Source organism: Podarcis bocagei (assembly GCF_964188305.1).
Source record: "Podarcis bocagei genome assembly, chromosome: 15".
NCBI classification, from domain to species: Eukaryota; Metazoa; Chordata; class Lepidosauria; order Squamata; family Lacertidae; genus Podarcis; species Podarcis bocagei.
The window spans coordinates 44538091-44563882 of record NC_138141.1 but is presented as its reverse complement, the minus strand read 5'-3'; the positions used below and the strand labels follow the sequence as shown (position 1 = coordinate 44563882).

Genomic DNA, 25792 nt, shown 5'->3' with positions numbered 1-25792 from the left:
TAGCCTTGCAATGTTGTTGGACAGCAACTTCCACCATCCCCCTGACCATTGGCCATGCTGGCTGCTGATGGGGCTGATGGGAATCGGAGCTCAACATTGTCTGGAGGGAATCACATTGGCTTCTCCTCATTTAAAGATTTGCTCCTGGGTACGAGCGGGGGAGAAGGAAGAACAACCGAGAGCTGGCTACCTCGTGTCAATTTCATGCCAGTGCTTTTCAAAAAGTGGCAGTTATTTACTTCAGTTAGTTTTTTAACAAAAAATGTTTGGATTTCCTTTCTTTGGCAATCAAAACAATGTACATCTTGAGCCAGGCCTGATTACAGCCTGATTTCGATGAATTGGCTAACATCAGTTGGTGGGGTGGTTCTAACTTCTGACAATTCCGCCACACATTTCCCCTGTTGATTAAAATGGGAGATGCCACTTCATTCTTATACCCCGAAAGGGCTTCCTTTATACACTATACTATGAAGCATACTTTTTATGGTGCGGATCGCATGTAACATTAAACCATGGTTTATTAAACGTGTGCAGACCCTGCCCAGTACCTTAACTGTGGCTTGTTTACAGTCAACAATCTGTGACTTGAAGCCATGGTTTACTGTTGGCTTCTAAAACTTGAGTTATTTTAACTATGGCTTGGTGCTACTTGTGAAAACAGCACCCTTGGCTTTTTTGGCTACCCCACCCCAGACACTTCACATTCTAATGAGGCAAGAGTAGCTGGAAAACAAAAGAAGCTTTGGAGAAACAAGTCATAGTTTGATCATCTGTAGGAGAAATTGTTTTTAATTCATGGTTTGATAAATGAACCATGATACAATGTTAAATGTGAACCAGGCCTGTGTGTTTCTGCATGAGTCACAATTCTATGTAGGCTTTCTGTTTGGGAGGGGCTACACTCAGAATAGTGACTCATGCAGAGATACAATGGGCACCTTTCTCTGTGAGGGTGGACAATTCTTTTGCTTTTCTATATCAGGAGTGGCGGCTTGCTCAGTGCAGAACTTTGACAGAATTATCCGTGCCACCAGCAGAGACGGATTGGAAGGAGGTGAGAACAGAGCAGGGAGGTGAGAACAGAGCAGGGAGTCATCCAGAGATCCAGAATGCACCCTCCTCTGTTCATGGATGCTTTGGGCACTTAGGAACCTGGTGTGTTTTGACATGTTTCTCACAGCTCTAGCAGATCTCTTGCAGCACCCTTGTGTGCTCTGGCACCTAGTTAAGGAATGACCAAGGCTGATGTTTCAGAGGGCTTCAGAGGTTGTTGCAAGCATAAAGAATGAACCACAAACTCTCACTGATGCTCATGAAAAGCAGTTGCTAACTAGGAGACCCGAGCCAGTGCCTTCATATAAAGAAAGCACAGGGTTTAACACATCCGCCCCTCCTCGAAAGCTCCTTCCCCACCCTCCCTGCTCCACCTTATTCTGACATGGCTGTCTCTCCACTTACATGCACTTACGTGTAAAATTCTTCTGCCGGGGAGGTCGAGTTGGCAGTCCAGGCGGTGCTCTTGTTGGAGAAGTAGTTTGTGCAGCTGTTGGTGTTCCAGGGGTTTTTGCAGCTGGTCCAGGGCAGCTCACTCGTGAACGAGGAGATGAGGTAGTACAAGGCCCATGCCATGATGGTGTTGTAGTACGAGGCAACGAAGAAGCCAATGATGCAGATGGCATAGCCAATTCCTGGATAGATAGAAAATGCTGGCATAAACATAAGAAAGATGGGTGCTCTGGTGTTCCTATTAAGTGATCTATTGGTAGTGCAGAGGTTCCTATGCAGCCAGGGAGCTCCAGCACAGGCCATAAAAAACATGGATGAGGGCACAGGCAACAGCATATAAAATGGCATTGTCAGTCATTTTCCCTTTGTGTGCATTTATTGGGAACTATGCTCATAGTAAGTAGAGAACTTTTTATGTGTGGATTTGGAGGGTCAATGCAGAATTACATGTCTAAGACGTCTGATCTCCACATATGCCAGGAATCCTCCCCCGAAAAGCCCCTGGCTCCACACCCCAAGTGCTCTGCAGCTTTAACTGTGACCCAGAATTCTGAGAATAAAGATTTTCCCTTGAGGATTACCTTTGAAAATGGGACAGATCTTCCTCCAGATTGAGATGCATCCATTTCGGTGATACTGCCCCAGTGCCAGCTCCATGTAGAAGAGCGGGATCCCTCCAAAGATAGCCATGATTGTGTACGGGATGAGGAAAGCTCCTGAATCAAAGGGACCAACGTTAAAACACCATTCAGAGAGGCATTGGATGGTAACAAGTGGCCTACGCAACAAAACGTTGCAGCGTGGAGTGTTTCTGATCAAGATGCCAGCCAGTCAGCTGTGCCCTCCCCCAGAAGACTCCGTTCCCTTGACCTCCCACCCCTCACGCTGCTCAGCAAAGGTCAATCAGCATTTCCTTTGGCTCCTCCTTCCTGAATATTAGTTCTAAAAATCTTGGTGTTTCCCCAAGCATGCTGCCATATCCCTCTTGTGCCTGGCGGGTGCACTGCGTCCACAAAGGTCTCTGAGTGCCAGAAATAGGGGGAACAAGGTGGGGGTGCTGCAACAACAATGTTGCTGTGTGGAGTACTGCTGTTCAAGACCCCAACTACTCCCCTTCCCCTAACCCCAGTTTTCCACCAGTCAGCCAGCTGAATCCTTGCTGTCCTGTTGCATGCTCAGTTGTGCATGCGTTGGGGGCGGGAAGTATGTGTGTTCAATCCCAGCTACATTAAAATCTTTGATATCTCCATTGATGCCTGTGGCCAGCTCTCCCTTCCATCTTGAGGACATTGCAAAATAGCTTATCAGGATGAACAAGTCAGGAAATGACTTTATCGAGGCAACAATGCGGTTTCTTTCCTTTCTTAGATCTGTTTATCTTCCTCTCCAGCCGGTTGTCAACATTTCATGCCGCCCAGCCTTTATGGGGCTATTTTAGGGATAGCTCCCTATTTTGTCCACAGCTCCAGGAGCGATTTTAAGAATCCCTCAGTTAATACAGGTTGCTTCCATGCTAGAGTCCACTTGGAGTGTGTGTTGTTTTTTGTAACTTGTCAGTAGGCTTGGGCAATGTACCGATACATCGCCCAGGACCGTGTATGGCGGCTTCACCTGGCAGTATATCATGGGTGAAACCAACACAGCTCCTGAGGCCCTCTGCTATCAGTGCCACGTTCAACATCGAGCCGCTGGTAGCAGAGGGACTCAGGAGCAGCAGTGGTTTCACCTGCGCATGAAGTCGCCATCGCACTCTGCCCCTCATGCTGCAGAGGGAGGAGCAAGCTGTATCGCCAGGCCAATACAACTTATTCCTTCCTCGGCTTCTTTAAACTGTTCCCGCTGCTCCCCCACCTGAGCGAGCCCCTGTGCCTCACGTGGAAGCTGGAGAGGCATAGGGCTCACTCAGCTGGGGAGCAGGAGCCTTCCCATCCCGCAGCTGAGCAACGCAAACAAGCTGCATCGTCCCTGACCTGCGAGGCGCTGGGATGAAAGCCCCTCAGCTCCTGCAGTGAGAGTTGCGACAGTTTCACCCCGTGCCTTGTGGGCTGGGGCCAACGTAGCTTGTTGCTGCATATGACCAGGTTGCAATGTTTGGCTGGCGACGCATTGCAGTGTTGAAAACCTGCTATTGCCCAGCCCTGCCTGCCAGCATCTTTTAAGTGGGAATGCTGGGTGGCATGAGAGAATTCAGTCTCAAGCAAATAAATAAATATATATATATACATATTCTTTATTTAATTGCAAAGAAATGCTTGCAATCGGCCTTACCGCCAATTCTCGCTTGGCCTTTGCTTGCTTTGTGCTGCAGATTTTTTTTTGGGGGGGGCAGATGTTAGTTCACAGCACCACCATCCTGCTCCACCCCCAAGTATATGTTAGAGGAGCAAGGCCCCAGTGCTGTGCCAAGATTAAGCAGGGGGGCTGCAGGGTAACTGACTCTTGTGAGCCACTTTGAGCTCAACATTTGTGTTTGGAAAAGCAGACTACAAATATTGAATCAAATCAAACAATGGACACTCACCTCCTCCGTTTTGGTAACATATATAAGGGAAGCGCCATACGTTTCCTAGATCTACTGCATAGCCAATAACAGAGAGGAGAAAGTCCACTTTCTTGCTCCAAGTCTCCCTCTCATCCAGCTCCATCAGCTGCTGCTGACCCTCTGCCACACAGAGGGTGGTGGTCATGGGAGCAGCGGGTGTGGGAGGGGTGCCTTCGCTGCCCCCTGTCGCATTGCAAGGACTTGGGCTCTGGGCTCCTGAAATCCCATTGGACACAGGGCTCGTGGTCTCTTCCTTTTCTCCCTGGCTAGGGTGGGCTTGGTTTGCACCCTCCGCCAGTTGGAATTTAGGTTCTGTGATCTTGATCAGGAGTCCATTCTCTGAGCAGTCATCCCCTTCCTTACAGTTCGAGGCCTTTGGAGGCGCGAGGGGCTGGGTCTCGCTGGGGGCTGCCTTCTCCATTCCGGTGGGTTAGAAGGCAGCCTTCCTATCCATCTGCAGGGGACTTCCACTAGGACCGCCTTTCCAGCCACAGATTCCTTTGTGGGTTTTCCAGCATCAGCAGCTCAGCTGTGGGCCCTGCAACATGTTGGAGGAAACAGGCAGCTCAACATTTTAATTGTGGAGGGGAAAAGAAAATGGCAAGATGATTATCGATCGGTTATATGGTCTTATTTTACATAAACATGTGTACAGAAATGAAACACTTCTGTTCTTTTATTTAATAATGAGATAGAAGAATAAATTGTAAGCGGCAAGATTGTAGAAGGCAATGTTCAGGCATTTTGCTGTATAATGTGAAGGACAAGGTAGTGGTCTCTCACCATTCCATATACAGAACCCAACCAGGGTGACTCTTACTTCAGTGGTGGTAATGGCATCGCATCCTCTACCACACTTGGAGCACCAGGACAGCTTAGGAAGCTCAGACAAAATGGGGGTGGACTGATACACTGCTCTTCAGTATCTGCTACCTAAGCAGCTGCCTCACTCTACCTAATAATAGGGCAGGCCCTATATGCCAGTAGCAAGGAACAGGCAGGCACTGGGGTGAGTGATGTTGCTGCTAGTACTGTCACCAAATCATTTCATTTTACTTACTTGCACAACATCCTTGTGACCCCCCCCCCAGCCCAGCCCACCAACATTCAAGTTGAGGTATGGAGAAGAAAAGCTCAGACATAGGATTTGGTTATTTGTGTGAGTTTCACTTGATTCATTCAACCAATACTACCTGCAGTTAATTTGGATATGAATGAAATATTAGTTTTGAAGGGGATGGAAGCATACTGTATTAGTTTGTAGATGGGGGCATGCATGCATCACAACAAGAGCTTTCTTTAAAACTTCCTCAAGGGAGTGAAAAAGAAAAGTCTTTCCTAAGATTTTGCCTGCCATTCGTAATTGTTTGTTTTTAAATGAGTACTTACATTAAAAAGAATTAACTTATATTAAAAAGTCCGATTCAATCAGGGGTGCCATTTTGTCAATAGATAATTTTTAAAACTTGATTTAGCTAACCAATTAATTGGTTAAAGTCAAATCAAGAATCATTGACGGGCATAAAATTCAAATGGCACCAAACAGTGGCGTGAATGTAATCTTCAACGGCACCTCAAAATACCTTCCCTGCAGCAGGGCCAGACATTGCTATTACATTCAGGTAAGAATAACAACTTGCACCCAACTAATTTCTACTCAAAGTAGACCCTCTGAAACTAATGGATCTGCGTTAGTCCATTAATTCCAGTAAGTCTACGCTAGAGTATGACTTACATTGAATACCGCCTTATATTGTGCACACTGATAACTCTACATTACCAGGCAGAACAAAATGTTCCTCTTCCAGTACAGCCTTATACACACCTACTCAGAAGCAAGCCTTGGGTTTTTGGTTGGGCTTACTCCCATGTAAGCATGAGGAGAGCCATAACAATTATTATCCCAACGAAGCAGACCCAGGTCTGTGCAGTTCCCATTTCCATCCTGGAGTTGCATCCATCTGGTTAATTGGCCCTTTCCTAAGAATATACGAAGAGCCCTGCTGGGTCAGAGCAAAGCCCACTTAGTCCAGCATCCTCTTCTGCTAGTGACAAAGCCCCAGTCTGACATAGGCAATGGACTTTGGCTCTCTTGGTGCTTTCCAATTACTGGCATCTTGCTCCAGATTTGCAGTAATGATTGGCCCTCTTGTTACTACTTTAGGAAAAGACGCTGCTATTGCCCTCTGCCCCCGCAATGACAGTCTAATTGGCACTGACTTTTCTTTTTTCTTTTAATAGTATTTTTTAAAGGATCTATCCTTGCCACCCTCTCTTCATTCTGTTTCGTGGACACAAATGCTCTGATTTCATGTCCAATTGCTGCTACCTGCTGTCACGATTTGACCTACTCAAACTCTCAGGCGCGCCCAAAGTAGCTCTTTGGAACCCGGCCATTATTTGTAATAACCTCTCCCTTCTGTTTTTATAATCAGGTAGGTCTTGTGCCAACGGAAATCTGGCCAAATAGGGGAAGAATGATCTAACAGCCACACTGTTGTGCTGGGTGAGCAGTGCCGTAGCCAGAGCATTAGTGGTTCAAGTCACACCATACTCCCTCTGTCCCACCCAGTCTTCATTGTGGGGAGTTTAATACCGGTCTAATTTACAGGACGGTTGAACATGCAAGCTGGCTTTGAACATTTAAGGTGCGCTATGTTAGGTGCAAAGGGACGCGGGTGGCACTGTGGGTTAAACCACAGAGCCGAGGTCTTGCCGATCAGAAGGTTGGCGGTTTGAATTCCTACGACGGGGTGAGCTCCCGTTGTTCGGTCCCTGCTCCTGCCAACCTAGCAGTTCGAAAGCCCGTCAGAGTGCAAGTAGCTAAATAGGTACTGCTCCGGCGGGAAGGTAAACGGTGTTTCCATGTGCTGCTCTGGTTCGCCAGAAGCGGCTTAGTCCTGCTGGCCACATGACCCGGAAACTGTACGCTGGCTCCCTCGGCCAGTAAAGCGAGATGAGCACCGCAACCCCAGAGTCGGCCACGACTGGACCTAATGGTCAGGGGTCCATTTACCTTTTTACCTTATGTTAGGTGCAAAGCAGTTTTAGAAAAATAAAACCAAGATATTTGAGGATGCGCAAATCAGACAGTGCTTCTAGTCCAGCATCCTGGGCATTCAGAGGTATTGACTTCCTCTGGCATAAAGCAAAATATGAAAGCAATGTATCCATCCCTCTTAATTTCTGTGGTGTCGTGCTTGCTTGATTTTTAAAAAGCATTGCTTATTGAACATTGGCGTTACCAGATCAGCTTCTTTAAAGCCCCTTCCTTCCTCCCAGCTGCAGAATTCTAAACTTATAATTCCAGCTAGTTAAATGAACGCACACCCTTCCCTCCCCCTGAGAACTCTGTTCCCCTCAGCCACCGTCCACCCTGAGATTGTGGGGATACGGTGTGCTGTGATGAGCACCGAAAATTGTGGAAACTTTGCCGATGTTTGGAGGGGGCCTTATTGCTCTGTGGTAGAACCTCTTGCTTTTCATGCATACGGTCCTGAATCCAACCCCCCAGTTAAAAGGTCTCAGGTAGCAGGGATGGGAATTATCTCTGCTGGAGACCCCAGATATTGGCTTCCAGGGAGCTAGATGGGCAAATTGTTTGACCTGGTATAAGGAAGCATCGTCGGTTCCTGAGAGAGTGAAAGGAGCTCAGTGGTAGCGCACTCTGCTTTGCCTACAGAAGGTCCCAGGTTCAAACCCCTGCATGTCCAGTCAAAATGGATTAACAGGTGATGTGAAAGACCTTTCTCTGCCTGAGGCGCTGGAGAGCTGCAGCCTGTCAGATGATGCAGTTCTGGTCTAGATGCTGTAAAGCACCTTCCTATGTTCCTACAGTACCGTATTGGCCCAAATATAAGCCGCACTTTTTTTTTTTCAAAATTCCGACCATGAAAAGTTAAAGTGCAGCTTAAATTCACAACCTTACAAAAATTGGCTTTTACGATATCACTTCTGAAACAGACATACATTAAAATTGAACAAAAAATGTTTTATTGCCAATTTGCGAGCTTGAGTGCCTGCAGAATTGTAGCGATTTTAGCGATTGTACGGTAATCTTTGCGGGGTTGCAAGATCAAAGGCTTAAATTGGCTCGCAGCAATTTTCACCCTGTAACCCAATTTTAAGGGAGTGGCTTATATTCGGGTATTATCTTTTTTCTTTTTTTCCTCTTGAATTTTAAAGGTGCGGCTTATTTGCGGGTGCTGTTTATATTCGGGCCAATACGGTATATGACTTGCTAGTTGGAGAAGGTGCCACATTGGGTCATTGAGCCTTACCTACAAGAAGGGATGGAAGGATCTTTCAGTTTCATTTCTCCCAGCTTCTCATTTTTCCAATTTTACATTCAGTTCTCCACATTTTTACAGCAATCTGCAAATTTGTTTTTAAAAAATCCTCATGAAAATTATTCGGCACTTTATTTCAAATCTTCCCCAATAAACTGATTTTTGTATGCAGTTCTGACTAATGTACAGATTTTTGCAAGTAATTTCCCCTAATGCATTTCTGTATGTTATAAGTAAGTAAGGGAAGTCATAGTACCACTCTATTCTGCCTCAGTCAGACCACACCTGGAGTATTGTCTGCAGTTCTGGGCACCATCTGTCTGCATAGCCACCTGTCTTGGATGCTTTGGTTGAGATTCCTGCATTGCAGGGGGTTGGGCTAGATGACCCTCAGGGTCCCTTCCAACTCTACAATTCTATCGTTCTATTAAAAGACAATTGCTGGTTATTACATAACTTTAATATGTGATAGGTTAAACAAACAGCTGTATTTCTTATGCTCACTTAAGTGCTGGAATCTGACCGAAAGCCACAAGTATGAATGATGAAGGAGCTTTCATAATTTGGGAGTTATGGGCAGCATCCCAAGAGACATGAAAGTAGCTTCTGAGCACTTTCCGTTCATAGCATATCGTTGACACATGGCATGTCACACCACAAGGTGTTGTGATGGACAAGCCTAGCGTTAGTGGCTTCTTTGAAAAAGCATTGGGCAAACCAATGATCTATGGACAGCATGCAGCTAAAACAGTTAAAAGAGAGGACACCCCTCAGATCATCAGATGTTGGGGACAGGGCTGCCTGTCTCCATCCAATGCTCTTCTGGGAGAGGAGTAGGGACACCTGGCCAGTTCCTATTATAGGCAGAGTAAAGGTTTTCACCAGCCATCACCAAGCTGTGGCTTCCAGACATTTTTAGCTACAACTTTCATCAGCCTCATCATCCCACAGCAACATCCTGTGGACTTAATTGGCAAGACCTGGATTTAAATCCCCACTCAGCCATGAAGTGCCAGGGGACCTTTGGCCCACCTACCTTGCAGGATTGTTGTGAAGGGGGAAAGTGGGGAGGATCTGCCCCAAGCAGCCCACAGGAGCCTTATTAAATCAGAGAACTCTAATCAACAATCCAGTATCAGCATCTCCCGGCTGTGGCCAGGTGGGAGTAGTTTGTAAGAGGAGAAAGAAGAAAGGGTCTGTACCTGCTGAATCCTGAAATTCCAGGGCATGGAGAAGGCTCCCCATGCAATCACCTGCTAGCTCCTTTTCCCACGCAGAGAAACCTGGATCTCTAGGGCCATGCGCATGTTGCAATTGTCATACCTTGGTTAATCATCAACTAGCACACAGCTATCTACAAAGACCCTGAAGCAGCAAACAGCACAGAGCAGGAGACCGAGCACTTTCAGTTTTTCCCGTGAGGATCCCACGCCTGGGACATCCTTTCGGAGCTCTGCCACTGGAGGGCTCAGCCAGCCTCCGAAAATAATAAAAACCACGCTGGGACTGGAAGCCCAGTGATTTCACAACCTGGGCAAGAGCAATTCAGTGCCAGGTACAATTGCGGAGAGGCAACCCGGGTGGACTTTAAGCCTCTGGATTGGACTTGATAGAATGGCAGAGAATGACCCACCGGTCACAGGCACCCTGGGAGAGAACCTTCCGCAATCATCTTCACGTTCCGTTCCACAGCCAGCTTCGGTTAAGTCCACCCTGGGCCCTGCTGAGTCACATCCTCCCAGTGCCTCATCTTTTTTATATGCCTATAAGTAACTTATTTGTAATTACGGCTCAATTCCATAGGCAGTTTCAGATTTGCTCATGGAATATGCTTGCTGCCACAGGACGTGTTGACGGCCACCACCTTAAGGCAGCTTTCCAAAAAGGAGGAGACCAACCACAGTTAGCAACCCAATATCTGAATGGAGCCTCCGTATGTATGCAGGGATAGTGCTTTAAGCCATTCTATTATTTCTATATTGTTTTATTTCTATATTTGATTCCATTTATGAATTGCTTCCCGTAAAATATCCCAAAGTGATTTCACAGTTTTTTTTAAAAAAAATATCAAGAAAAATAGCATCAACAAATTTATGGGCTGATACGGAAAAAAACATTTTCCAAGTGGCCCAGCACTGGACGGCTGATGGCAAGTAAGCAACAGCCCGTCTAACTGTGGATTGGTCTGCTTAACAGCCAGGCTGCCCAGCCACCTTTAAAAAAAGAAAGACCATGCAGCCATGTCAAGAGTTTGGGGCAGCAGGTATCTACTAAACAAGCCTTCGCCATCCTGGTGCCCAGCAGAGGCTTTGGCCCATGGGTCCCATCAGTCCCAGCTGATGGTGATGTTGGGTGTCGTGGTCCAAACATCCGAAGGGCGCCAGGTTGGCAAAGACTGCACTAAACCCCTTGGGGCGCACTTCCCCCTGGGACTGGCTCCTTCGCCATCTGCCCTTCTGCCCGTCACCACCCAACACTTTCCAGGTCCTCCAGTGAACAGCATCAAGGATAAGAGTTTATTACTATCTATTTTTGTTCTGAGCCGCTGGAAAGGTCACTCTTACGCAAACACAGGCTGGCTGGCTGTTCCTCAACAGCTGGAAGCACCACTAATAAAAAACATACAACCTGGAAAGTGCACCCGGCTTTGGGGCTGCTCTTTTTCTCAAGTGCAGCTTAAGCCTTGAAAGGGGCTCTGGGAGACATTTGGAGGGTTCAGGCACACCTTTGCTCAGAGGCAAGCTAAGGGAAAAGAGGCTTCTCTGCTGTGGAACATGGGAAGGAGATATACGAGGCAGAACACTGGGCCCTCCAGCATAGCATCTACAGTGGCCGGCTCCCAGTGGTTTGAGCCTTTCTGCAGATGCTGGGGATTAAGTCTGAGACCCTCTGCTTACATTATCACCAGTGCTATTTCTCTAGGTGCCAGAGCTGAGATCCTGTGAGCTCCGGCTGGGGGGGGGGAAATCCCTGCTTACCACTGAGCTGTGGTAACAGATTCCAGTCACCTAAAAGGTAAAGGTAAAGGTACCCCTGCCCGTACGGGCCAGTCTTGACAGACTCTAGGGTTGTGCGCCCATCTCACTCTGTAGGCCGGGGGCCAGCGCTGTCCGGAGACACTTCCGGGTCACGTGGCCAGCGTGACGAAGCTACTCTGGCGAGCCAGCGCAGCACACGGAACGCCGTTTACCTTCCCGCTGGTAAGCGGTCCCTATTTATCTACTTGCACCCGGGGGTGCTTTCGAACTGCTAGGTTAGCAGGCGCTGGGACCGAGCAATGGGAGCGCACCCTGCCGCGGGGATTCGAACCGCCGACCATACGATCGGCAAGTCCTAGGCGCTGAGGTTTTACCCACAGCGCCACCCACGTCCCATTCCAGTCACCTAGGTTGTTAATAAAGAGCTGATCTGACTAGAAACATGGGGAGCTGCTTTATGCAGAGTCAGGCAATTGGCTCATCTCAGTTGGTATTGCCCATGTAGCCTGGCAGTGGCTGTCTCCTGTTCCAGGCAGGAATCTCCTCCATCCATACCTGGAGATGCCACAGACTGAACCCAGGACCTGCTGCCCACAAAGCAGGCTCCCTGCTTCTGAGCTATGGGCCCTTCCCCCAGAGCCATTAGGGTCCCCCCATTCGTTTGGGTAGTCTGACTTATTCAGCAAAAGCTGCCTGGTACAGGATCAGGCCATATGTCCATCTAGTTCAATAATGTCTACACTGACCGGCATCAGCTTGCCAGGTTCTCAAGCAGAACGCTATCCCAGCCCTACTTGGGGGTGCCGTGGAGTGAACTTGAGACCCGTTGCATGAATAGCATGTGTTATACCACCAAGATGCAACCCTTGCCCCTTAGCTGCAAAGATGGGAATGGACTTTTTACCCAGGAAGCCTCTAGGCTGATAGTTGGTTGCTATGGAGGAGAAGTGCCAGGGGTCAGTATAGAAAACAACATCTAATCAGTGATCTCCAGGTGTGGAAGTTGGCTGTGCTTTTAAGTTCATGAGGAGGAAAAGGCACTTTCTGTAAGCTCAGATGCTCCTTAACTTTCAGTTTTCCTCACAAGAACTGGCACTAACAAAGTCCTGGCACTAAAACCACGCCCCCCCCAAACAAACTCTAAAAATCAAGCATTTCCTGTAGGATGCATCCTGCAGGGGTTGAATCCAGACTTTGCTTTAGGGAGCATTTTTAGTAGTTACCCACACTTTACCCATGCCAGACCCCTGCCAAAATAACACCTGAGATTTCACCCCTTCAGTTTTTCAGACTCTCATGGGAAAGAGTGAAGAGTCCTCCCGACCTCAGGAATGAATGTATATGGGTAGCCTGGCTGTTATCTAACTGTAGTTTGTGTAGCTTTGAGTGGGGATTACTCAGGGTGATTTATTTGCAAAAGGAAACTTTGCCGTGGGCCAAGGCAATTGCATTTAAAATGCATCTTGCAGGCCAGGGATAGGTAGCTGGTCTTTGAGGCCACTCTGTTGGGCCCCTCACAGCCAAACACCAAATCTTCATCAAAGTACAGCTTAAAAGTTTTCCCCCAGTTTCACTTGCAAAAAAGAGAACCATTTCTCCCCCTCACCCAGTGGTAAGAAAACAAATAAACCCACCCACAAACATGCACACAATTTAATGGAGGCTGGTACATTCCTGACTTACCAAAGCCAAGCCCACCAACCATGGATTGGGGTTGGCAGCCTCACCCCCACCATTTTGGCAGCAGAACCAGAAAGTAGGGCTCTTTGAATGGGGCTAGTGGGTCTGTGTTTGTTTTTGTGAGATAATCTTTCCCTTCTCTTTTGGATTCAGTACATAACTCAAATGCCTTATGTCACTGCGCTTAGCTGCGCTTCATTTTATGCCCAAGAGCACTTGCTTCATTCACTGGGGAGTCTTCAGTGCTAGATGGGGCCAACTTCCTTTGGAAGAATGGATGCTTGGAACAGGGTTTAGCAAAATACGTTTCAAAAATCTGCTACCGTGGGGAGGAATTCGGTTCAGTTTGGATTTCAATGCAAAACTAGAAAATTAGCAATTTCCCAAAGCAAACCGGAACACAACTGTCCTTTGAAATTCTCACACTAACCTGAAATTTGCGGTGCAGTTCAGCAAACACATATTTTGCACGAAAAATTGCTTGGAGTGCATAAAAACCACATACATTTGTGAAAATAACAAATGAAGCATTATACGAAGGGAAATCACTGGCAAAAAATCTGTACGTTACGAGAAATTTCAGTCCTAATTTGCTGATTAATTTTCATTAGGACTTTTAAAGATAATAATAATAATTGCAAGTTAAAGCAGAAATATGGAGAACAGAATTTAAGGCTGGAAAAATGAGAAACTAAGAGAAACAGACAAATACATTCATCCCTACCTGGGCTACAGTCTGTGCAATAAAGTGACCCCTCCAATGTCACAGAAGGGATGGAAGCTGTAGAGCGATCTCTTCATACCATGTCATGCTCTTGGTCTTTCTAGCTAGCAGTGTCTGGGTTCATAGTCCGAGAGGATGTCTCCCATCACATGCTAGCTTATCCTTTTAACAGGAGAGACCAGAGATCAAAGCAGAGACCTTGTTCCTGCAAAGCATACACTCTGCCCCCTGAGCTGTGACCATTCTCCGCCATATTACCAGATCTGGTGATTCGTCCACTTGGCCCAATGTTGTCTACTCTTGACTGGCTGTGGTTCCCCATGCAGAGAAGGGTCTTCTCGCATCACATGCTCCCTGGTCCCTTTCTCACTAGAGGTGCTGGGAGTGAATGGGCTCATGCCTGCAAAGCAGAGGCTGCTACCAGAGAGTTATGGACCTCCCCTAAAAGAGAGAAGGATCCACCCCATAGCAACCTTTAAGAACCGCGTTCTGGGTTCAGGCAGAGGCATCCATCCATTTCCATCTAAAACCCAAAGGATGGGATTTGCTCTCAAAATCTGTTCCAGCCCCATGCAAACCTCATTGACCCCGGGTCATGCTTCTCTGCCACTCCAAAACTTTGGCTCAGATTACTTCCTTCCCTTTCCCTCTCCTCACTTCTAAGAAGTCTTCCTTGACCTCAACCTTGTTTTTCCTGAAGATTGTAGGTCCATTTATGAAACCATTCCCCACTTCATTCTTGCTGCGCTTGTGAAGTCTTGACTTGTTCATTCATCCTGTCTCTCTCTCTCTCCTCTCCCTCCGCCCTCGTCTGCCCTTACATTTCAGATGCACTGGGGTGCGGTGGCTTTTTGCCTGTGTGCTAAGTGCCAGCCGTGTTTTAAAGCTTGTTTTTAGTATCTTTTGGGGGTCAATCATAGCTTCCCAGTCAGAACAAAAACAGTCTCTGAAGTTCTTCCCAGCTTAGACAACAAGCTCCGGAGCCAATTGTCTAGAAAAGCACAAACCTTCAATTTTCCACAATTGAGTCTATGTTTATTGTTATTGTTATTTATTATGGTCTGCATTCCTGACGAATCTGTGGAAATTCCAGACTCCTTTGGGCAAAGACCTTTTTTCGCTATTTTTCACATTCAAGCCGTGCGCAGCTTGAGGGAGACCAGCTCTTGACGGGTTCCCTCACAGCAGAAAACAAACTTTAAAATGTTCTGCCTTGGAAGATCTGTTGTTTGTAGAAAGGACCAAAAGAAATTTGTGGACTGTGGGAATACGAACTGTTTATCCCAAGAAGACCACTGGTTACATCTCATTAAGTTCCTCAGCACTCTAATTAATTAACAATAAACAGAACAAAGTACCTCTTAGAAGCCTGTGCAGTCACACACTTCTGCATGTCTCCAAGTGCCGGGCACAATCTAGTGTAAGAACACAGCGGTCCCCCTGCAGCCGGATCAGTCCCTAAAGGGGACCCATCTCACCCATCATCCAGTGTCCACAGTGGCTGGCCAGAGGCTCCATTGGGAAGCCCTCAAGTAGGAAATGATGGCAACAGATCTCTTTCTACCTGTTGCTTCCCAGAAACTTACTCAGAGGTAAACCACCTCTGGGCATTCAGGTTCCACTTGGCTATCCTGTCTCTGAGCTTTCTGCAGTCTTACCCCTCCACGAAATCGTGTGACCCTTTAAAGCCATCTAAAGCCAAGATCCTCGTTCTGTGGCAGAGGATTCTGCGGTGGTGGACCATTTCTCTGAACCAGGCTGCCACTGCTGTGATTTAATATATCTTTCAAAACCTACCTTGTACCTCGAGAGTTGGTGAAGCACGTGTACAAGCTTTTGCATTCCACAGCATTCTTCTTCAGTCAGAGCTTTGTGAAACTCAAATAGCTTGCATATTGTTGCCCCTTAACCTAAGTGAACACCCAGCAAAATGTCAAGTGCGTTTGCGCCTAACGCTCTCAAAGGCAGCTTATTCTGCAGCTGGAAAACTGAGCCAGAAACCCTGCACACTTCTGGAGGCCGATGAGAGCTTCATTTCACTTTTATGTGGTATACCACCTTTCTATATTGCTATACACAAGGCGGTTTACAAGCTGTAATCCAAAACATGCAGAGGGCACCAGGTTGGGGAAGGCTGGTCTACACTCCTGTTTCCATTTAAAACTCAATGCAAAAAAGAGCATGGAAGATTTGCCAAGGCAAAAGAAACTACCAACTAGTTCCGTATTGCCTACACTGACTGGCAGCAGCTATCCAGCCTTTCAGGCAAGGAACTCTCCCAGCCTGCCCTGGAGATGCTGGGAACTGAACCTGGGACTTCCTACATCTGCTCTACGCACTGAGCCACAGCCCTTCCCTGCACTGGACTGGTCCTTTATCAATTTAAAGTCACAGTAGCATATGTACTCTTGATTCCCAGATTTTCATCTGGTTCCCCATGAGAGGCAGAGCCAAGCTGTGCTATCAAGAGGCATGGCGCTGTAATGCCAAGAACGTGAGAACGTGTACTAGGAATCACTTTTAAATTAGCCCACCAGGTTCCAAAGTCCTAAAAACAGGTCAAAAACAGAATGAGGGGATATATTTATTTTTTGATGGCCATCTTCCTTGAGAGCAGATCAGAACTAAGAAGGCACAGTGACATTCCTCGTTCCCTCGTGCCTATGTATGGCCCCCGGGGCCAGGGTCCCGTCCTTTGTTGCCTGTGCTGTAATGAGCCACCTATATGTCTTTGCAACTGTCTTAAGAAACAAAATAATCCCAAACATATTTTCAGATATTTCCACATCTGCTGCATCTCTCTCCCTTTCAGCTTGCCCAATCTTTTTAATGTCCTTGGAGGTCAAAAGCACCCGTCACCCTGCACTTTATACCACATTTGTAATTTTCATAGACCCATGCATGTTGTGAAATTTGTTTCGCTTCTGTCCAGTTCAAGTGAGGCATTGTTAACTTGTCACCAAAATAAGCTCCTTCCGTTTGCTCTATAAGGAGGGGGACACCCACATACCCCTCTCACCTGTACAGGTGTGTGAGTGAGAGAGGTGTTGTGAAAATATGAAATATTTTGACATCAGTAAGCTGTCAGGTAAGCTTACTTATTGCAGTTTTTCCTGTCTTAACCAACATGAAAAGCAAGGCACCCAAGTTAACTGGATTGTTGTTCTTGACTGAAATGTCTTGTCCCTACTATTTTTTTGTTTAAAGCACACTTTTTCTCCCTCCTGCCCTCTCTCTAAAATAAGGAGGTTGCATCTTGCAGTACGGCTAAGGGCTGCTCCGATCGCTCGGCCAAAAGCTGGTTGAAACACGCTGCTCACCCGTCTTTCAGAGCTGACACTAATAACCGAGATAGCAAGCATGTACAGGCAGAAAAGCTGAGGAAGGAACACATTCTTAACTCAAGCAAAACTTGAAACAGCAACAAATAAATAAATAAATAAATTCAAAAGGCTCCCTTGTCCCCATCCCTCCCCCGTCCCTTGGAGTTGCAGGAACATTTCACTGTCTGTTTTAAGTGCAGCAGGGGCATAAAAGCCTCTCATGCAAATATATACAGACTCTTTTTTTGGTGTACATTACCATTGCCATCTCAGGTTTTTGTTTTTGTTTTTTTTAAATCAAGATCGAAAAAGATGAGCAAAAGCACAATTAGCTCTGCTGGGGAAGGCAAAGGAAAAGACCACCCCCAGCTTCTGTCTCATAATCACCAAACAGGGCACTTTTAGGCATCTGCATTTAGAAGAGGTGGGGGGAGAATAAAGCGTAAAATACCTGGCGTGTCCCAGCGGATTCAGGAGCGCTTCTCCTGCACTGGCTCATCCAAGCCGGCCTCACCAATCCCACCTACATTTGCTTTGGATCCTATGGGTCACTTTGCACCGGGGACTGTCTTTTTGTACACCCCTTCTTCTCACATGGTCCGATTCCCAGATAATCTGCTGCCAAAGAGCTCTTTAAGATGTTTTTACGTCACTTTCTTTCTTCTCCTCTCTCTTTCTCTCTCTTTTTTATAAAGTCAAATAAACTTTTTGCCTTGCCAGGAGGGACTGCAGCAGGCTGCAACCCTCCTCCTAGAGGTGGGTGACTCCACACACAGAAAAAGCAACCAGCTCGACAACAGCTCAGAGCAGCAGCAGCAGCGGGAGGAGGGCTCCAGGCACAGCAATTCAAGAGCCTCTGGGTTGGAGTCAGGGAGGGCAGCCTGGGCTGCGGCTATAAATGGAAGTGCGGGGGGGGGGCGAGGGAGAGGGGGGGTCTGCAAATGGGGGCAGAGAGTGGCTGGGGGTGGATGATGAGGCCAGGACAGGTGTCCTGCCACTGTGGCAAATGTGAGACTGGGGTGTGTGTCTGCTTCTGGGCCACATTAGGAGAAGAAAAACAGACTTTTGCCATTCTCGCCCGTCCTTCTCCATTCTTCACTTTAAGCACACAGAGGGGGGAAATGCAAAAATTGTCAAGTGGAAAGGGACTTGGGGTTTGCTATCACAGAAGTTGCTCCCAAGCAGAGCTGGTCCAAGACATTTTGCTGCCCAAGATATTGGTTATTTCTGTTACACAGCTTTCCACCAAAGAGCTTAAGGTGTTGTACACAGTTCTCCCCCATTCCCCCCTCACAACAACCCTGCAAGGTAGTTTAGGTTGAGAGACCGTGACTGACCCCAAGGTCACCCTGTGAGATTCCTTCCCAAGTGGGGATTTGAACCCTGGAATCCTAGGTCCTCGTCCAATGCTCTTAACCACTACTGCACAAGTTCTGGCGTAGACATCCAAGGTACCTGAGGCAAAATGAAAACGTGACACTCCCTTTCTCTAGCAGTAGAAAGACAATAGCAGCAGATTAAGGAGCTTACGAATTTGCCTGCCCTCTCCTAATACCTAACATTTGCTGCCTGAGACGGCTTTCTCACTCTGCCTAACAGCAGGGCAGGGCTGGGACGGAACCCGAGGCTGATTGGGCTGCTTTTAATCACCACAAACACTTCCTCTCCTCCCAGAAAGGAAAAACAACTCATATCCACATACCCCCCACACAAAACACCCCAACCACAAATTTCCTTCCATGAAATGGTAAGATGAGTGGCAGAGCACACACTTGACTTCTCTAGTTAAAAAGGGGACCAGGTGACGGAAAGGAGCTTTGCCTTCTTGAGATCTTGAAGAGATGCTACCAGTCAGAGTCCACACTGCTGGGCTAGAGGGACTGAGGTCACCTCTAGACTTTCAGCATTTTGCAGGAAGGATTTCAGTCACCAGAAATCTAGGTTTGCACCACTCACATTAGTTGAAGCACTCTGGTGCAACACGTCCACTTAAAAAACAACAACAGGCTTTTTGCATTTAGGAAAGCAACGGCAAAATGTGATTAATGGGAAGGCATATATAACTGCTGGTACTGTAGAGACTGCTCACTGTTGTGTAACTTCCCTCGCAAAAAAATCTGAACAAATCTTCTGTATATTTTGGGAAGCGGTCAGTCTGTCCGCCCATCTATTCTTTTGAGGCTTGGCTGCCTCTCGAGATATTGCCTCAAACTCTGCACAAGGTGGGGCAGCCGTCTTTGTTGACATCAGGACCCTGGCCTCCATTTTAACCCAAGATGGTGGGCTGAAACATGGCTTGGGCAACTTGTGCAATCCATTTTAACCCAGTAAAGAGTGGACATTGTATTATCTTCACATAACTTTGGGCAAGCAAATAAGTTTGCATGCTCAACAAACAGGCCATCTGCAGGAGAATGAAGAGTCTGACCTGGAATAAGGCCGCTTCCTTTGGACTTTTAATGATTTTAAAAGAAATGTTCCAGGAGAGGCTGGAATGGCCCAAGGCGTCGTACTGATTGATTGATTGATTGACTGATTGATTGATTGGACTGACAAATTTATTGTTTTTCTGTGCTGCTTTTCAAATGAATCCCAAAGCAGCTTACAAACAGTAAATAAGAGTAACATAGTCAAACATAATAGAACAGCACAAACACAGCATAAATCATATTTACAATCTAGAAAACGCTATTAACAAAGCAGCAACTTAAAAAAAACTAAACATCACCAAAATCCATTGTATATGTTTCACAAATCAATGCAGCAGTTATACTCTATAAAACAATATTAACAACATTAACAGAACAACTAAAAAAAAATAAGCTAAGCACTGTTAAGTTAATACACACACTTGCCACGCCTCCAAGACGGATAAGCTGTCACTTTATTCAGCTCATTAAAATACACATAATGCCCGTTGTTAAGCCAGCTCAGCCAGATGCTGTGTTGGCCGGGGTCCTCAGGTAGGGAGCCATGGTAGAGACAGTGGAGCTTTCCGGCCTTCTGCCAGTGGCAAGGTGGATGTTGACTTCAGGTCCAGGCGTCGTGGATGAGGAATTCGTCCGCGTCACTAGTCCTAAATGAGCCTGTCCCTTCAGAGCAGCGAGTTGCGGCTGCAGTTAGGTTCAGAGGCCAACCGGGGGTCCTGCACTGCCTCCCTGCCAGACGCACTGTTGGGTGGGGAAATGTGCCCTGCAATATTGCAAGGTGAGATTTGGTGATCCCTTGAACTCCTGCTGCCCCACTTTGAGCTCTTGAGAGAACCTCGGGTTTGGCAAGCCCATGAGAGCTGTCAGGTGGATCATGGAAGCAAGCAGGGGGAATGAGAATATCACATTAGGTTAGAGTGTCAGACTAGGACCTGAGAGACCTGGGTTCGAATCCTCACTCAGCTCTTACTGGGTGGCTTTGAGCCAGTCTCTCTCTCACACACAAGCACACTCAGTCTGTAATCGTCCTCACAGGGTTGCTGTGGGGATAAAATGGAGACAGCGAGTGCCCCCTTAAGCTCCTCAGAGGACAGGTGGGATATAAATGTATTAATTTAAGTTAACTGCATTGCAAATAACAAAGGAGGGACAGCAGCCTTTCCCCACCAAAGGGATTATGAGCCACAGGAGGAAGGTGGGAGTCTGCAGGGATCTCTGCGGCAGCATGAGTCCTGAGAACTGAGGAAGAAATTGCCAAACATTTCTCTTTCCTGCTCCCCCTTTTGTTATTTCATCCTTTTCTCCACCCCACCCCCTTGGATAAGGAGAGGAGTTGCTGCCATCTGAAGGCCAGTTGTGGGATTGCACTGGTGGCTTGACAGGTTGAGGGGGACCTGGGAGAGTGGTGCCTGGGTTCGGGGGGGTTCTCTGTGGAAGTGGGGGTGACCTGCATTGCCGGATGTTCTCCTGTCCTCCAGCCGAGATGTACCAACACAGCTTTAATTGGTTCTCTGCCGGCCCCCTGCCGCCCCAAATTGGGCACCAAATAGATTAGGATTAAAATAGCTGGCAATTGTTAGGACAACGGGAGGAGATCTGAGTTGCGTGGATTATGAGGGGATCGTCTCAGCCCTTCTCAGGGGAGGCGCCGCGTCCGGATTACCCCCGAAACATTCCTAGAGGCTGCTCAAAAGAGGCTTTGGGGCAGACAAAGGGCTGGGTTGAGAAAAACAGCTTGTGATATAGCATGGGGTTGGGATAAGGGAAGCGGTGGCGGCTGCATTTCAAAAAGGGAGGGGGGAATGGCATTAATCCCACCAGGCACATCCAAGACCTTCTCTTGGGAGGGTAGAGTAATTCGCTTGTAAATACATGAATGAATGAATCTAGGTTTTTAAATACCACATCACTTTCTCTCTCCTAGGGCATATAGGAATTTGTTACAGTCTTCTGAAATTGGGGGGGGGGGCAGGAAGCAAGATTCCTTCCTTTAGGGAAGGAATTGAAAACAAAACTGTTGATATAAAAATCTGCGGAATAGTGGAATACTGTGTACTGTTCCGAATGGATATTGTGGAGCTGGGAAAGGTGCAGAAATGAGCAAAAAAGAGCTTGCTGGATCAGGCCAATGGCCCGTCTAGTCCAGCATCTTGTTCTTACAGGTGCCAATCAGTTGTCCCAATGGGAAACCCACAAGCAGGACCTGAGCCCAAGAGCCCTCGCCCCTCCTTGGGTCTCCAGCAACTGGCATTCAGAAGCATGGCTGCCTCCAACCATGGAAGCAGACTATATTCATCATGGCTAGGAGATAGCCTTATAGAATCCTAGAGTTGGAAGGGACCCCAGGGTCATCTAGTCCAACCCTCTGCAACGCAGGAATCTCAACTAAAGCATCCATGACAAATGGCCACCCAACCTCTGCTTCAAAATCTGCAAGGAAGGAGAGTCCGCTGCCTCCTGAGGGAGACCATTCCACTGTCTCTTACTGTCAGAAAGTTCTTTTCTGTTGTTTAGTCTAAATCACCTATCACTTGAAGCCATCGGTTTGTGTCCTACCCTCCATAGTTTAACTATGTGCTGCATGGAGTGTGTTTTTTTTTTCTGTCTGGAACCTTCCAACATTCAGCTTCATTGGATATCTGAGTTCTTGTGTTAAGGTAAAGGGACCCCTGACTGTTAGGTCCAGTCGTGGCCGACTCTGGGGTTGGGGCGCTCATCTCGCTTTATTGGCCGAGGGAGCCGGCATACAGCTTCCGGGTCATGTGGCCAGCATGACTAAGCCGCCTCTGGCGAACCAGAGCAGCACACGGAAATGCTCTTTACCTTCCCGCCAGAGCGGTACCTATTTATCTACTTGCACTTTGACGTGCTTTTGAACTGCTAGGTTGGCAGGAGCAGGGACCGAGCAACGGGAGCTCACTCTGTCGTGGGGATTCGAAACGCCAACCTTCTGATCAGCAAGTCCTAGGCTCTGTGGTTTGTGTTAGGAGGGAGAAAAAACTTGTCTCTCTCCGCTTTCTCCATGCCATGCATAGTCCTATAAACTCCCATCATGTCGCCTTTTGCTTGCCTTTTTTCTAAACTGAAAATCCCCAAATGTTGCAACCTTTCCACATTCCTTTGAGCATTTTGATTGCCCTTTTCTGAACTTTTTCCAACTCTACACTATCCTTTTTGAGGTGAGGCAACCGGAACTGTACATAGTTGTCAGAGCTGCTTGAAGATCCTAGCTCACAGAGGATCACGCTAGCCAGCGATCATTAAGTAAAAGTCTTTATTGAATTACAGTTTCCATTCTCACGCTGCTGCGCGCAAACTCTACGTCTAGTAGCTAGATCGGCGAAGCTCCGTCTGAGTCTCCGCCCCGTGTGCACCAACTTAATATCCTAGCCTTGCTCCACCTTTTCCGCCTGACTGTCCTCCTCTGGGTCCCTCTACCCCCCGGGGCTTCTTCCTTCCGGGATTCTTCTGACGCTGACCCGGACCCTCCTGCCTCCTTGCGCCGGGCTTTAGGACCTGGTTCCCTTTCGGGGCTGCTTACTGCGCCGCCTTCCTCTGCATTTGAACTTGGCGCGCGCGCCCAACCTTCCACCTTCCTCTTAACCGTTTCTTCGCTCCCCGATGGAGGTGTGGCCACTCCTGACTCATGCCCTCCCTCCTGTGGTGAGCTGCCAGCGCTTCCCCCCTGGCTCCCTTCCTCTTCCCTGCTTCCTGGCGGTGACGCTGGTCCCGATTTCCAGCTGCTCCCCCCTGAGTCCCTTCTGGCTCTATCTTCCTGGGGTGCCCCCCTTGACTCCCCCCTTGCCCTGGCCACTGGTGCTCCTTTCTGTGAATCCTCTGATTCACTGGAAAGACTGGGAGATCTCGGGTCGTCGTCATCACTCATCTTTTCTTCTGCCTCCTCCCCTTCGCTCTCTGTTTCCTCCCTTGCCCGTGCCTCTGCTCCTAAACCCCTGACATCCATCCCCCCCTCGAAGCCCCCCATTCCCCCCTCCCCTCCTTCCGGTGCTGGAGCTGGGGGCTGCTGTTGCAAAGGGACGAACGTCGGATATCGGTCGCTTCCCGTGGCGGGCCTCCATCTGAAGTCTTCCGGTTCTTCCTCCCTGCTCTCGTCGACGACGGTCACCTCCGCTTCCATCTCTGTGCCGCCGTGCTCGAAACCAGGGTCGTCCCCGAAAATGTCCATGTCCGTCTCTCCCTCACTTCCTCCTGGCGGCGTTGCTCGTCCTGAGCATTCCAGCCACTTTCTGCGGAACTGCTCCTCTGGCCTATCGTCCCACCAATACGAGGGTTCTGAGGCGGATCCCGAGGGTGACCCCTCCGGGGAACGGACGTCTCGTGTCGGTTCCTCGTCCGAGTCGAACCCCCGGAACGTGCTGGCCGAAAGCGTGGGCGTGAAAAGCCAGTCGTCGAAAAAGTCTGCTGGCATAGGTCTATGTGGGAAGAGGGCATGAAACTCGTCTTTGAGCAGAGGTTCGTCTAAGGCGTAGCCCGGCACCCAGCTGTTCGCACTGGCCGGGGTGCCCTCCTTGGCGAGAAAGTATTCTACCCCCTCTTCCCCCCATCTGGAGTCCAAAATCTCCGTGACTTCGTTGATGCGCTCCTTCTGTGCCACTCCCGCGTGCCCTGTTCTGTCTCTGGCCGGACTCGGCGCCGTTCCGGGTTCCTGGAACCTGTGCGGTGCCTTGTAGGGAGTGAGCACCGATCTGTGGAATACCGGATGCATTCTGGAACCCTCCGGAAGTGCCAGTCTGAAAGCTACCGGGTTGACTTGCTCTTCGACTTGGTAGGGCCCCAGTTGCTTATGCCCTAGTTTCTTCTTGGCCAACGACCTGGCCGGCACTGCGTTGGCTGCTAACCAAACCCAGTCTCCCACGTGGAGCTCTTCTCCAACCCTTCTGTGCTTGTCTGCTTGTACCTTGTATGCGTGCTTGGCCAGCTCCAGGTGGCGCCTCAGCTGATCGTGGACTTCCTGCAGCTCCGACGCGAACGCATCTGCTGTCTGCGGCTCCCCCTCCCCCATTCTTTCCAGTCCCGGGAAGGTTCTGGGGTGCCTTCCGTTGTTGGCGAAGAACGGCGTGACCCCCGTGGACACGTGCTTCGTGTTGTTGTAGGCGAACTCGGCAAGCGGCAGGTAATCCACCCACGTCGCAGGCTGTTGATTTGCATAACATCTCAGGTACTGCTGCATGATGGCATTGACCCGCTCCGCTTGCCCGTTGGTCTGCGGGTGTCTCGCCGACGCCAGGTTGATCTTGACGTTCAGGAAGCCCATCAGCTTCTGCCAGAAATTCGAGATGAACTGCCGCCCCCGGTCGGACAGAATAGACCGTGGCAGACCGTGAACCTTGAACACGTGGTCTATGAACAGTTTGGCGGTTTGCTCCGCCGTGGCCACCTTAGCACACGGAATGAAATGGGCCATCTTGGAAAACAGGTCCACCACCACCAGCACTGCCGTCTTGCCCCTTGAGCTGGGCAGATCCGTGACAAAGTCCAGGGCCACCCTTTCCCAAGGTTCGACCGGAGTTTGCAGGGGTTCCAACAGTCCGGCCGGCGGTTTGTGCACTGGTTTGGCCCTCTGGCAGGTGTCACACCTCGCCACGTAGTCTGCGACCTCCCCTCTCATTCCAGGCCACCAGAAATCCCTGGCTACTAATTCCACCGTCTTCTCCTTGCCAAAGTGCCCGGCCGTGGGCGCGTCGTGCAGCTGCTGCAGCACCTTGGCTCGAAGGTCGTCTCCCGGCACGTAGATGGCCCCTTTACGGATGAGCAATCCATCTCTTAGCTGGAAACCGTCGGCCGCTGCCTTGCCCCTTTGCACCTCTGCCATCTTTGCTTGCGCGAAGGAGTCCCCCTGCAACGCTCGTCGCACCGCCTCTAGGTCCACGGTCGCCGCGGCGCACGCCCACACTGTCGGTGCGAAGATGTGCATGGCGGCCGCTGGTGTTGCGGCCTCCAGATACTGTGGCTTACGGGAGAGAGCGTCTGCCATGATGTTGGTGTCCCCCGGGACATACTCTATTCGGAAGTCGAAGTTCGCAAAGAACTCAGCCCAACGTATCTGCCTCTGGTTCAGGAACTGTGCCGTGCGCCAGTGCTCTAGATTCTTGTGGTCCGTGCAAACCTGCACCGTGTGCTTGGCGCCGATCAGAAAGTGCCTCCACGCCTTGAACGCTGCGTGAATGGCCAGCAACTCCCTGTCCCATATGGTGTAGTTCTGCTCGGACTTGCTGAGCTTCCTGGAGTAAAACGCTCCCGGTCGCCACACCCCCTGCGGGTCTTTCTGCAGCAGGACCGCCCCCACGGCTCTGTCCG

General features: G+C 48.8%; 1 protein-coding gene across 6 annotated transcripts in view; it reads right to left on the bottom strand.

The window, feature by feature from the left end:
* SLC6A4 (solute carrier family 6 member 4) overlaps positions 1–17887 on the bottom strand; it is a 35334-nt gene extending 17447 nt beyond the window's left edge. The window contains exons 1-4 of one of the 6 annotated variants that reach the window (XM_081172065.1): positions 17497–17887; positions 4031–4589; positions 2091–2225; positions 1472–1691 (exon numbers count right to left, since the gene is read on the bottom strand). In XM_081172065.1, the coding sequence (XP_081028191.1) occupies positions 1472–1691; positions 2091–2225; positions 4031–4472 (797 nt within the window). In that variant the 5' untranslated portion in view covers positions 4473–4589; positions 17497–17887. Of the gene's footprint in view, positions 1–1471; positions 1692–2090; positions 2226–4030; positions 4590–4834; positions 4992–7296; positions 7355–8331; positions 8426–13980; positions 14102–17496 lie in introns of those variants that run through there. The other 5 variants (XM_081172069.1, XM_081172068.1, XM_081172067.1 and 2 more) reach the window with 5 other exon arrangements.
* Positions 17888–25792: the final 7905 nt, after the last annotated feature.